Source organism: Oryza glaberrima, chromosome 8, assembly GCF_000147395.1.
Source record: "Oryza glaberrima chromosome 8, OglaRS2, whole genome shotgun sequence".
Lineage (NCBI taxonomy): Eukaryota > Viridiplantae > Streptophyta > Magnoliopsida > Poales > Poaceae > Oryza > Oryza glaberrima.
Genome location: NC_068333.1, coordinates 3936623 through 3948908, shown reverse-complemented (window position 1 = coordinate 3948908; position 12286 = coordinate 3936623). Strand labels below are relative to the sequence as shown.

The 12286-nt window shown below is 42.4% G+C and overlaps 2 protein-coding genes across 2 annotated transcripts; both read right to left on the bottom strand.

Annotated features, from left to right (window-relative positions):
* Window positions 1-392: 392 nt before the first annotated feature.
* Window positions 393-3008, bottom strand: LOC127781581 (uncharacterized). Its single transcript, XM_052308555.1, has 5 exons — window positions 2497-3008; window positions 2315-2410; window positions 2172-2220; window positions 1925-2051; window positions 393-859 (listed from the first exon to the last, which is right to left on the bottom strand). The coding sequence occupies exons 1-4, from the start codon at window positions 2899-2901 to the stop codon at window positions 1957-1959; spliced, it is 645 nt and encodes a 214-aa protein (XP_052164515.1). The 5' UTR covers window positions 2902-3008; the 3' UTR covers window positions 393-859; window positions 1925-1956.
* Window positions 3009-3719: 711 nt separating this feature from the next.
* On the bottom strand, window positions 3720-11490 carry LOC127781911 (helicase-like transcription factor CHR28). The gene is made up of 11 exons (XM_052308980.1): window positions 11195-11490; window positions 9679-10498; window positions 9394-9572; window positions 8640-8711; window positions 8471-8545; window positions 7388-8384; window positions 6709-6839; window positions 5951-6169; window positions 4948-5451; window positions 4634-4843; window positions 3720-4157 (listed from the first exon to the last, which is right to left on the bottom strand). The coding sequence occupies exons 2-11, from the start codon at window positions 10277-10279 to the stop codon at window positions 4053-4055; spliced, it is 3093 nt and encodes a 1030-aa protein (XP_052164940.1). The 5' UTR covers window positions 10280-10498; window positions 11195-11490; the 3' UTR covers window positions 3720-4052.
* Window positions 11491-12286: the final 796 nt, after the last annotated feature.

Sequence of the window (12286 nt, the reverse complement as noted above, 5' to 3'; positions counted from 1 at the left end):
ACCATTCAAATTCCAATTCTTTTTTCTCTAGGAAATTAAATTACATTCTTTCTTCTTTTTTTTGCGAGGAATTCAACAATTTGGAGGGAGAGTTATACAAAAAGGCTAATTACAGTGTAGTGAGGGTGAAACAAACTAGGACAGATATTGAGAAGTATCCATTGTCATGGACAATAGAATGAGGAGCTAACCGCATTATGTTTTGTTCATGATAATATGTTATACTATAGCATAAACTGAAGCTCCAAAAACCTGCTTGAGCATTCGACTTCAGTCAAGTTGCATACATAGCTCATTTCAGCACAGCAGATCAGCAGCAGTTCTAAAACGTATGGAGTAACTGAACCCAGAGTACCAGATATCATTGATTGGAGACAATAAAACCAGTCCCGAGTCCCGAACGATGTAAGATGAAATTTAAGAATGGAAGGAACAATTTTGTTGAAATCAACTAGAACGTGTAAACTGAAATTATCGAGAGTAACCATGAAAACATTATGAAGAGAAGTCATAGGAAGGGCTGGCTTTTGATTGCAGTGAACTGTTACTTTTCGACATGACAATGCCAAACTGTTTTCTTTTCTTCACAGGGCTAGAGTAAACTGTATCACCTTCGGAATGTTCTGATACCCTTACAACTATACCAAAAGAGAGTGACAATATTAACACAGGCTGCACAGTGAATGCAATTAGACAGAAATATGTGTGGACAATTGCAGTATCAAATATCGATGTCTCGATGTATCTGAGAACGAGACTGTAAAAGAACTATATCAGGGTGCAAGTAACTTCTATCCACAACTGTTCAAGTTCCTTCCACTAAGCCCAAGAATTTGCTAGTCTAGTTGATGTTGGACACCTGGTACAGTAAACATAGATAATCAGCCAAGTAAAAGAAGCAAAGCACCGCAAGGCAGTCTGATGATGCATATACGTACTGTAATAACAAGATGAAGCAATTGGTGCATTGAGCAATACTAGAAAAAGAAACTTTGTTGATACTACATGTGCTGCAAATAGAGGAACCGGGGAAATATATTGTCTACGCTTTGCTAGCAATCAGTCCTTCTCGGTCAATAAATCTACGCCCACCAAAAGAAACTTCTATAATGCTTTTTCATTAATGTGGGGTTAATGTTATAACACATGAATTGTAGATACCTCCGTCCCTCCAGGCAATTTAATATTGAAGTACCAGTAAGCACAATTAAAATCTTCGATAGTTCAAGACTCAGGATAAGGTTTCAAGATCAGGACAACAAGTAGCTTAATACAGTTTTTCTACTCTTTACAATGTCAGGTAAGTTCTCAGTCAACCACCATCAGCAGTATGACAAAAACAGTCTTCTGGTTTATGTTTTTCATGAAAAACTACTAGTTTTTGAATTAAGACCACAGGCTTAAGGATAACTGTGTAAAGCATTTGGAAGATAAACGAAATGTAGCATCCACAACATTTTTAATGTGTACATGGATGAGTGATCATCACCTCAGGTTGAACAAATGCTTATTCACAAATGAGAAACAAAATTGCCCATGCTACACAGTGCAGTTAGAAGCCATTCTCAAACAAGAGTGGTCCCCTACCAAATAACACCAAAGCTGTTTTGCAGAAGTGATAATGTAGGCGTGTAGCATGCATCAGGCATACATGGTGATGCCATGTTCCATGCATTGTAATTCCTATCACCAAAACTACAAGGTTTGGGAACTCACGGTGTCCTACTTTCATCAAGCAGATAAACACAACAACGAAATGGTGACACTATCCTTAAAGGGATGATTACACACTAGGTATGATATATAGACAAAATCATTGGTGCCATGTGTACACCAGTACTCAACAGTCGTGCAGAAACATCAGTGCACAAAAGATACAGAGTATCATAATCAATCCATGATTTCCATGTCCAGATATGCTTACCTAGTCACATAGGTCACAGCCAGAACTGCAAACTAAGCTGCTTTAGCTGGGATGTTGTAGCGGCTGCGCAATCCATCAATAGTTCTGTCCGCCGACTTCGCCATCTCAGGGATAGTCACCTTGCACACTGACCATCACCGGAAAGTTAGAGCACAACACATGAACACAATGATTTAGTGACTTGAGCAGCATGTGGATCTGAACTAAAATCAAGCGAACATAGCAATGTATCTTCTCCACGCCGTACCACGAGATGTAGAAGCCTGCACCTCCGCCACAAACTTCTTGTACGAGGCCTGGGGTTCACAGGAAGCATCAGAAATTCAGAATGTTAACCGAAGTGTGGTCAAATTGGATGCAAACCGTAGAGAACATAGTGATCTAGGGTACCTTCACTCCCTCAGCATGCTCGGAGATCTTGTCGGCCATCTTCCTGTGCTCCTTCTCCGCCTCATCCGCCAGCTGCAGGCAGCTCTGAGTCTGCATCTGTACAGAGATCATACGCGAAATCACGACATCACTCGGTGCGATCGGCGATCGGCGATCATCGGAAGGGAGCGGAGAAGGGTCACCTTGAAGCGCTTGGAGATGCGGGAGTGGGAGGCCTCGAGGTCCCGGGCGGAGTCGCCGTGGAGCGTGTCGAGCCGGCGCTTGAGGGAGTCGAGGTGGGACGCGGCGAGGATCCTCAGGTCCGCGACGGTGGAGACGGAGACGGAGGCGGAGGCGGGGGAGGCGTAGGGGGAGATGGGGGAGGAGGCCGGGGCGGCGAGCGGTGACCTCGGCTTGGGCTTCACCACCGGCGAGGAGGGCGAGAGGAAGCTGAGGTCGTCGGCCGCGTCGCCGGACGCCGGCGAAGAGCCGCCGGAGAGGAGGGAGGCGGGGCTGGGCTTCGTCTTGGGCTTGGGCTTGGGCTTGGCCCTAGCCGTGGCCCTCGGCTTGGGCTTGGACGCCGCGGCGGTTGCTCTCGCCTTCCTCATCGCTGACCGCCGCCGCCGACTGCGCGCGCCCTCTGCGAAAGGAGAAGAAAGGGATAGGGAGAAGAGAAGAGGAGAGGAGGGTGGTTTTGGGATTTTTTTTTTTTCCCCTTTTTGAATTTTGAATGAGAGACGTCTTTCTATACAAGGGACGTACAATATGACTTTCCGCTTTCTCGCTTAGGATACGGGAAGTTTAACTGCACGAGTTCATTGGTTTGTAGGGCTTGGAGATCGTGGGGTCCACATGCCAGCTACTTCTGCTCTTTGAATTTCCAAAATTTTGATCATTTTCAGTTCAAAGGCCTTGTTTAGATCTAAAAAGTTTTGACAAAAATGTCACATCAAATGTTTAAACACATGAATGGGGCATTAAATGTGGGGAAAAAAACAATTGCACAGTTTGCATGTAAATTGCGAGACGAATCTTTTGAGCCTAATTACGCCATGATTTAACAATGTGATAGTACAGCAAACATTTACTAATGATGGATTTAGACTTAATAAATTTTACAGGTGAAATATGTAATTTATTTCTACGTTTAATACTTTAAATGTGTGTTTGTATACTTCAAAAACTTTAGGCCCAATGAACTAAACTAAACACTCTTGAAGATCCAACTGAAAGCTTTCTCGATCAAGCGTTTCAAGGCAATGTCAGGCTGTCAGCGAGAGAAGAGAGGAAGAGAGAATACCAGAAAATGGAAGGGGTGGGCGCATCACTGACAGGTGGGACCCACATGTCGTACGAACAGCAATACCCACAAGCCAGCGTATGCCCACTCACATGCAATAAGTAGTGACAGAATACTCTTCGAATATTAAGTTATATGTTACACAGAACAACATTATATGGCACATATATATACACCACCAGATGGATCTCTTGATAAAACAGGGAGCAATGGCAGAATTCTCCTACAAGCTGGGGTCAAATATTCAACACAGGCTAGCGACTAAGCCTACTACATTTCGTCTAGCAAATCAGAGCATGACAAAACTGGAGCTGCTGCGAGCCATGGAAGGACACAAATCCGCAGTACCTCGCACCAAAATACTCAGCAGCGGTACACAGCTGTTGGAGTTGCATCTAGGCAAAGATCACAGGCTACTATACAATGTCATTGTATCGCAGAGATCACGGGTGCTTCCAATCAAATCCTAAATAGATACTTCAGATCATCCACGGTGAGCCGAGTCGCGTGGCCACCCGATTTGTCTTCGCCAAAAGCAGAGCTAACCATGGCTCTCTTTTCCTCCTGTAAAGAAGCGGAAACATCATTGGACGAGCATACCCCCAAATTATCAGGGATGTTGGTTGTGTCAAGATAATTCATATCTACATGAGATTATGCCATCAAAATTGTTGTCTTAACCCCCATGATCGATAAAAAAAAGTATTAAATCAACCTCGGTAAAGTTGTTTAGTTATCGGTACACAACTAACACCCCCTAAAATAACAATAACAAGAATATTACAACTTGCACTATCAGCTGCCCTGTTCATTTTCCAACCATCACATTAAAGTTTTGAAAAGCTGAGCTTGAATTTCAAGCACCTACGACATATTCAAGTACAAGCATCGAATGAACGCTGACATGATTTGAGAATATCAATGCTACTAGTATAACTCATCCCTCAAAAAAAAAAAAAAAGAGGCGTATGTTATAGTTATCTAAGTAGGAAAAAGACAAGTTTATGAAAGCACAGTGCAAATGAAAGACAAGCTATTACCTGCAGAGCTAAAATGCGATCTTCCACCGTATCTTTAATGGTTAAACGGGAGACAGTAACAGGACGAGTCTGACCAATTCTGTGTGCTCTATCAATTGCCTGGTCCTCAGCATAAGGATTCCACCAAAGATCAAGGAGAATTACATGGCAAGCAGCAACCATATTGAGACCAAGATTACCTGCTTTCAGTGACATGATCATAACCCTGACCTGAGGATACAAAAGGATTCCTTTCAGAATAACTGCTGAATGAATGGCTGAAAGTAATAAGAGAAACAAGGTAGTAAAAAAGAGTGGAAACAGAAAATAGGGACCTCTGGGTCTGTGTTAAAATCTTTCACTGCTTTATCTCTTGAATTGAGGGACATTGTTCCATCTAGTCTCCTGTACTGTATGAGATTGCTATTCAATGAAAGCTCCAGCAAATCCAGCATGCCAGTCCACTGGGAGAACACAATGGCTTTCACTGGGGCCACTCGGCTAGGATTTGATTCGACGGTATCACTGTCGGTAAGGGCATAGGTGTTAATGATCGAATTCAGTATATCGATTGCCGCCTGTATCTTTGAGGATATGTAACTAGTTTGACTAATAGAAGATGACTCGTCATCTAATGATGAACTCCCTGATGCATGAGAACTGGATACACCAGACATGCAAATCCTTAACGCTCCTGACGAAAATACTGAATCGGTACTTAATGTGTTTCCACAATTAGGGGAGGGACACATATTCTCATCAGTAGTTATCCGCTCGTATATACATTGATAGCAGAAGACATGGCCACACATCGTCACGACGGCATCCTCAGGTACATCCTGCCGTAAAAGAAGTCCAAAGATTGCAAAAGAAGATTGAATTACACCAGTAATTAGATTGTCCAAAGATATAGAAACAAGAAGGGCAAGGATATTTGCAAAAACATATAGTCTGACAGCTTGGCATTGCGGCATTGTAGCTCTGGATGCAATAACCCCAAGGTGTTTTCTCGTTAAATATGAACAATTGGGCTGATTCAGGTTATCAGATATTCTATCATTGTTATCATTTAATTAGCATCCACTGCCCCTCCACAATGCATATTATGATTTTATTCCAAGGACATGAAATAACAGAGGATATAGGTAGGACAAATTTATGTTTCAGTCTGACTACACAATTTTTCATATGTTGCATGGAGGTTGTGCGCCCACACATACACACACAGCCCCAGACAATAACAACAATAATACTGGTGATTACGTGTATTATCATTTCAACATAATGGAGAGAGAATAGGTCAGATTCAACATAATGGAGAGAGATTAGATTGCTTACACTGCATACAGAACAAAACTCTCCAACTTCCAGCTTTGCAAGCAAATTTATTATCATTTCTTTAGGAAGTTGCTTTGCCATTTCTATAGAACCATCGCCTTTATACTCTGACTGATGCCCCTTCACAAGAAGAGGATGATCACAGGCCTGCCTAAGGCGCAACAGCATTAGAAGAATGTTGGCATAGTTCTGTTTGAGTGTACCAGCAGCAGCGTATGCCTGAAATGGATCACAATATATCAGCATTCAGAAACTACACTTGCGAAATCTCCAGTAATCAGAAGGGAACACAAATTAACATCCACTTTATAACATTTGATATGAGACAATGGTTCAATGGAAGCATGAGGAAACTTTGTTGGATCATAACAACAATATTCTACACATACTTGCTCCAGCCTCCAGGACAAAAGGAAATTCAGTAATGTTGAAGATTTAACATCACTTCTCCTGGTCACATCAATGTCATTTTGGACATCTACGTGGTGTTCAAAAATGCAAATTTGACCACTAACTTTTATAATATTTGTAAACCTCAATAAAATTATGATATTATGAGAAGTGCCTTCACATGACAAATCTCCATGGGTGTCTATCATGTATACAATCCAAATATAAATTTTCAAAGTTTTGAAAGTTTAGTCGATGCATGACCAAAATGGCATTTCATGACTAGAATTCGGAATACCAGATGCAACACAAATCTACACTATACGGAGGCCGTCCACAGAAAAGTTTGACTTTAAAATTTAACCAACCTTGAACTGTTGCCGCGAGCGTTCTTCCAGAGTCAAATAGAAAGCTCGCTCCTCTTTTGTAAAATCTACTTTATCCAGATTAATTGTCTTTGGAGGTAGCTTTATGATTGGCTCTCCATCAATCAGAGTTTCTACATAAAACAAGGTAACATGTGATCAGCGACAGATAATTTAATCAAAGGAAAAACTAGAGTAACATACTAGCATTAATATGCTATTAAAAATCTTGCAACAATAATGTAACCATATCAAATTTCTTTGAAAAAGAGAAAGGAGGTATAGCATACTGAGTAGAAACAAGTAGCTGAGGAATGAGGACTTGTAGTAAAATGGCAACTGGCAAGCAATTGTAATGCAGTGTCCTTTATATTGACGAAAAAAAAGGAAATACCATAACTTTCCACTCTGCTCATCAATTAAGGTAAATTGATCGAACCTGTCTACCTAATGTTTGTATGGCATATATCAATTTAATACAAAGCCACCACAATAGCAAATACAGACCCTAGTACATGTTTAACCACATGCAGAGTGTTAAGCGTGTTTCTGTAATCTGTAGCAACAAAGAATGCTATGTGTTGTGGTTGAAATTGCTTCCTTACAATGAAATATCCTAAGCTGGTATATAGGCAAAAAAGGAACAGCAGAAAACATATGGAATAAAAAAAGTTTTTATCACCTTTTGTGCGGCGCAGGAGAACTATCCTCAACACAGTCTGAAGTTTCTTATACCCATGAACTGCATTTCTAGCAATCGGGTGCTTTATCATTGTACAAAATGAATTATAAGTAGAATATGGATCGTATTTCAAGAAACGGAAATAGCTGTAGAGCTCATCAATTGCATTTTGTATAGGTGTTCCTGATAAGCACCATCTTCTTTTTGCACGTAATCCACAACAGGCTTTAGCCACTTGAGTTCGAAAGTTCTTTATTGTCTGAGCTTCATCAAGGACAACCCTAAACCATCGCACTCTTGCAACTGGGCCACTGGCAAGGTAAATGTCTGAATCCTTAAGTTTCTTTTTCTTTTTCTTCGACTTGCTCTGTGCTTTGGGTGGTTGTTTTCTCTTATTACCAGCAGAAGATTCTTCACCATTCTTCTGATCAGTGTCATCATCGGCATTCTGTTTAGGCACTTCATTGGCCACAATTGTGTATGTAGTGATAACAACATCATATTTTGCCAACTCGTTTGGATCTTTGGTCCTTGAGCCACCATGATAGACCAAAACAGACAATTTAGCACTTTCACCAACCTTGTCAGTCAATTCGTTCGCCCATTGCTTAAGAACACTAGCTGGGCATACCACTAGAGTACCTGCAGCAGGCCTTGTCATGGATTGCATAGTAGATGATGTGCTTGCCTTACTCTTCTTCTTACGTTCAACATTTCTTTCAACCATCTTATCTGGAGCAGTATTCATTAGGCTAGCACATGTTTCAACGTCACCAGTACCAGCTGCTGTTGATGACGAACCAGCTCCTAGATCCTTCCTGGGTTCATCATTCTTAGTCTGCTCCCCCTTATTATCCGCAACAGGCGCTGCCTCATCGTCATCATCAAGGTTTAGCGCTTCAGCTTTTAAACGATCTGAATCAACAGACATAAACTTAGACTGCTGGATCCTCTGTTTCTGTATAAGGGCAATTGTAGACACTGTTTTGCCAAGACCCTGTTAAAAGAAAACTGCTCGACTTTAAGGATGGTAACACAATAAGAAATTGATCTTTGTCAAGAAGTTGTGAAATCAGAAGTAACCTGATCATCTGCAAGAATTCCACCTGCACAATGAGAGCTATTCTCCTTCGAAACCATCCAAGCCAATGCCATTTTCTTTCAAAAAGAAAAGGTATGTAATGAACATGGAATACACTATCAATCATAAAGTAAGCCAATAAATAATTAATATTATGTGAGAAATATTTACCTGGTGCCTAAGCAGAGGTACTGACAGAACACCCTCAGGCAGATCATCTTCCCTTTTATCCTGACTAATATTCTGTATAACATAGTATAAAAAGAAATATCACAAAGCAGACTCAAAATAAAGACCAACATATACCTCGATCACTAAAGTACATAACTTCTACCTGGAAAATGTATCCTAGACTGGATAAAAACTTGTCATGGACAAGATAAACATACAAATGAGAAATTTATATGCCTCATTCAAAAAACAAAAATACAACTTTCATGATTGCAATATAATTCAACAAAAAAAAATCAAAACAAAATATGAAACAGGTTTGAAGTAAAATTAGAAGTATGTATAATCATCTTCAAAGAACTTCTATCTTTCTACTTGAAGAATGGAGAATAAATAGTATGATTTTTTCAAGGACAAAACAGGTCAAAAAAATTGAGGGCAGCTATAGTATGTTCAAAGGTCAGAAAACCAAATAATTTGAGGAGCAAACTGAGGAACCCAGGAGATTGATAATGAGCAAATCTAAACAAATTTGCAAATTTAAACAACTTAACACCAAACTAGCTATCTGTGGTTCTCTTCACGTCACAAGAGTATCCTTTTGATTATTGATGAACTAGGAAAAAAACATTATGGTGCCAACTGTTTATATTATCTATCAAATCAACTCTCCAATTTGATTCAGAAAACATAGAAGAAAAACAACTCAATCATACAAAATTGCCTCAATAACTAGGAACAAAGGAACACATGCCTGTAGTGCTTCCTGGTACACCGCTCTCTCGTCAGAATCTATAATCCTATTTTCCAGGTTCAGACGACCTTGCATATCAATGCCATTAGCAAATTCGCTGTGATTAGCAGAACTATTGCGACCAAAAGATGGAGGAAGAACCCTATGTGAACTGGAGCTTCCATATACATAGACATCCTCTGGCAAACACAAGAAGGGGAAACATTAGTTTTTCAGAGAAAACCTGGACAGATTTCAAGCAACTGTAAGAATGAATTACAATCATTTGAGACTAGGTATACAAACCATTGTCACTGTCTGTGATGACCTTCTTGTTGTCAGTACCAAAAGAACTTCGGCTCGGAAACCTTGACGATGAAGGCTCCCCAATTCCATTGGCAACATTTTTTCCCATCCTATTTTCAGCCAATCTTTGTGAATTTCCATTGGTAAAAGATGGTGGGAATTTGCGTGTCTCACTTGCAACCACTGGATGCATAGCATTTGTTGTGCGGCCATTTGAAAAGGATGAGGGAAGAATCCTCTTGCCATTATCATTTTCATCCGATGCAAAACCATTGTGCTTCTTGACTACAATATCAGTTCTGTTGGAAGCAGGAGTTGCCCTTGCAGAATCATTTGGTGACCCCCTATAAGAACTTGAATGCGGATAAGATCTGTCACCTGAACCTAACGCATGACGAGCGTTATCAACATGTCTACCATTTGTAAAAGAAGGTGGCAGAGTTCTATATTGACCATTTATATTTTCAGTAGGCCTAGAAGAAGATGAAGCTAGCTCCTGGTCCAAACCACCAACTGAATCATCTGAGTCGAAGTCAAAATCTATATCACTGTCTGAACTCAAGTCAATATAGTTATCGTTGTTCATATTGCCAGCAAGCATGCGCACAGCATCTGTATAGTCAGAACTCCAATTGTGCTTAGCAGTACAAACTGTGCATAAACATGATCAGATCACAATGTGCCAACTACTAGTTTGACCCCAAATATTTCCAAAGCAAACCCACTTCCTGGTTTATGCAGATGATTGGGAAGCCAAACACACAAAGCAAACCACAGAGGTCACAACAGTAGACGGAGTTATTCGCTATGCTGACTTAACCTGCAAGGTGGATCAAATAATGGTGTAGATGAGTAAATATTGAACTGTGAGAAAACACTAAAGAAAAAAAAAACAGCAACGCTAAACATTTTTTAGGAATTTATTTGCCCTTCTCAAAGTCGTTATCAAGCATTATCCATGAGGGGAAACAAATACTAGCATAGGTACCAAGTCATTTCTTCCCTAAAAATTAGTCACATTAATTAGGAATGGAAGTTAGTAACCGCACAGTTCATACGACAGCAGTATTCACATGGTACACTCCCGACCAGTTCAAATCTAGGAAGCAATCACACATGGATAAACTAAAGCCTAATCTGATCCAGACAGAGAGCTACACCCTACGAACTGGATTGAATTAATCAGGTCATTTCAAAAAAAAAAACAGAAATGCGCAACGGGACCAAATCTCGCCGCGGGACACCCCTAATCGACGGGATCAACCAATCTCCCATCCCAACCACACCCCCCAAACCTCGCTAACCTCCCAGCTATCCCCCATAACCCGATCCAACACCGCCAAAAATTACACGCGAGGAAAAAAAAAAAACTCCCACACCTTCCCCCACACGGCACGCCCAAACAAACATCGGGGCCTCAAACCTCAAACCCCCCCGACCAACCAACCAACCAACCAACCAACCCCCTCGAAAGGAGCCGCTACGTGGGGGGGGAGGAGCCATCATACGAGGATACCTCGATGAAGCCGTCGAATCCGCGGAGATCGATCCCGGCGGCGGGAGGACACGGGCGGCGGCGAGGGAATCGGCGGGTCCGGAGGGATCCTCCCGGATTGGGAGGCGGCGCCGGAGGCTGCGGCTGCGGCGGCGGCGGCGGCGGCGGTGGGGGAGGTCGCCGCCACGGAGTTTCCTGGGAGGGGGAGGGGGAGGCGAGACAGGTGGAGGAGGCGCCCCGAGAAGCGAGCGAGAGAGAGAGAGAGAGCGCACGAGGAGGAGGACGCGGAGCGGGGGGTGGCTCGGAGGGGGGCTGTGTCGGATGTTGTAAATGCGATGCGCCTGCGGTTTGTTTTTCTACTGAACCTACTGCTGTGGGAGTAGAGTAGGTGGGTCACCTTGTCAGTGTCACAGTGGCAAAAGAAGGTGTTCATTTTCTTTTCTTTTATTTAAGATGCAAAAGGTGTTCATGGCTGCCGCTCTTTAGGTTTTGCTATTATACCATCTTTAAAATGAGTTTTGAAAAAAATATCAATCTCAAGCCCGCGCCGGATTTTGTCATTTTCTCATTTTCACTAATTTCCGAAATCTTTTTGTCTCTTTTTTTTTTGGTGATCATACGAAATGTTTTTCGCTCTTCTTCGACGAGATGAGTGCTGCCAGCGTAACCGCCTCGCCTCACCTCGTTCCATCTTCCACCAAACACCCTCCTCGCCAAGCCCTCCTCTCCGCCGCACCGGAGCCCTCCCATCCTCGTCGCTGCCGGCCACCATAGCCAGTCCAGTCCGCCTGTGCGATGCCGTCGACCTAGCCTGGTGTCGGACGGCATCCGCTACACGGCAAACGGTGATGATGGTCGCATCCGCTGGTAGGGGATGATCTTTGAGGGCGCTTGTCCAAGTGCTCGGGCCACGGGGGGAGCAAGAGGGGGTTTGGGTTCCTGATCGCATACGGACCTATGCTAGACATGGAGTTGTAGATGGCCATAAGGCCAAGGCCCAACGGCCCAACCCAAGCACGGCACGGCCCGATAGTTCGGCCATGCCTGAGCCGAGCCCTTGGCACAATGGGCCGGCCCGACACGACACGATCAAAGAAAATAGTAGAGGGATCC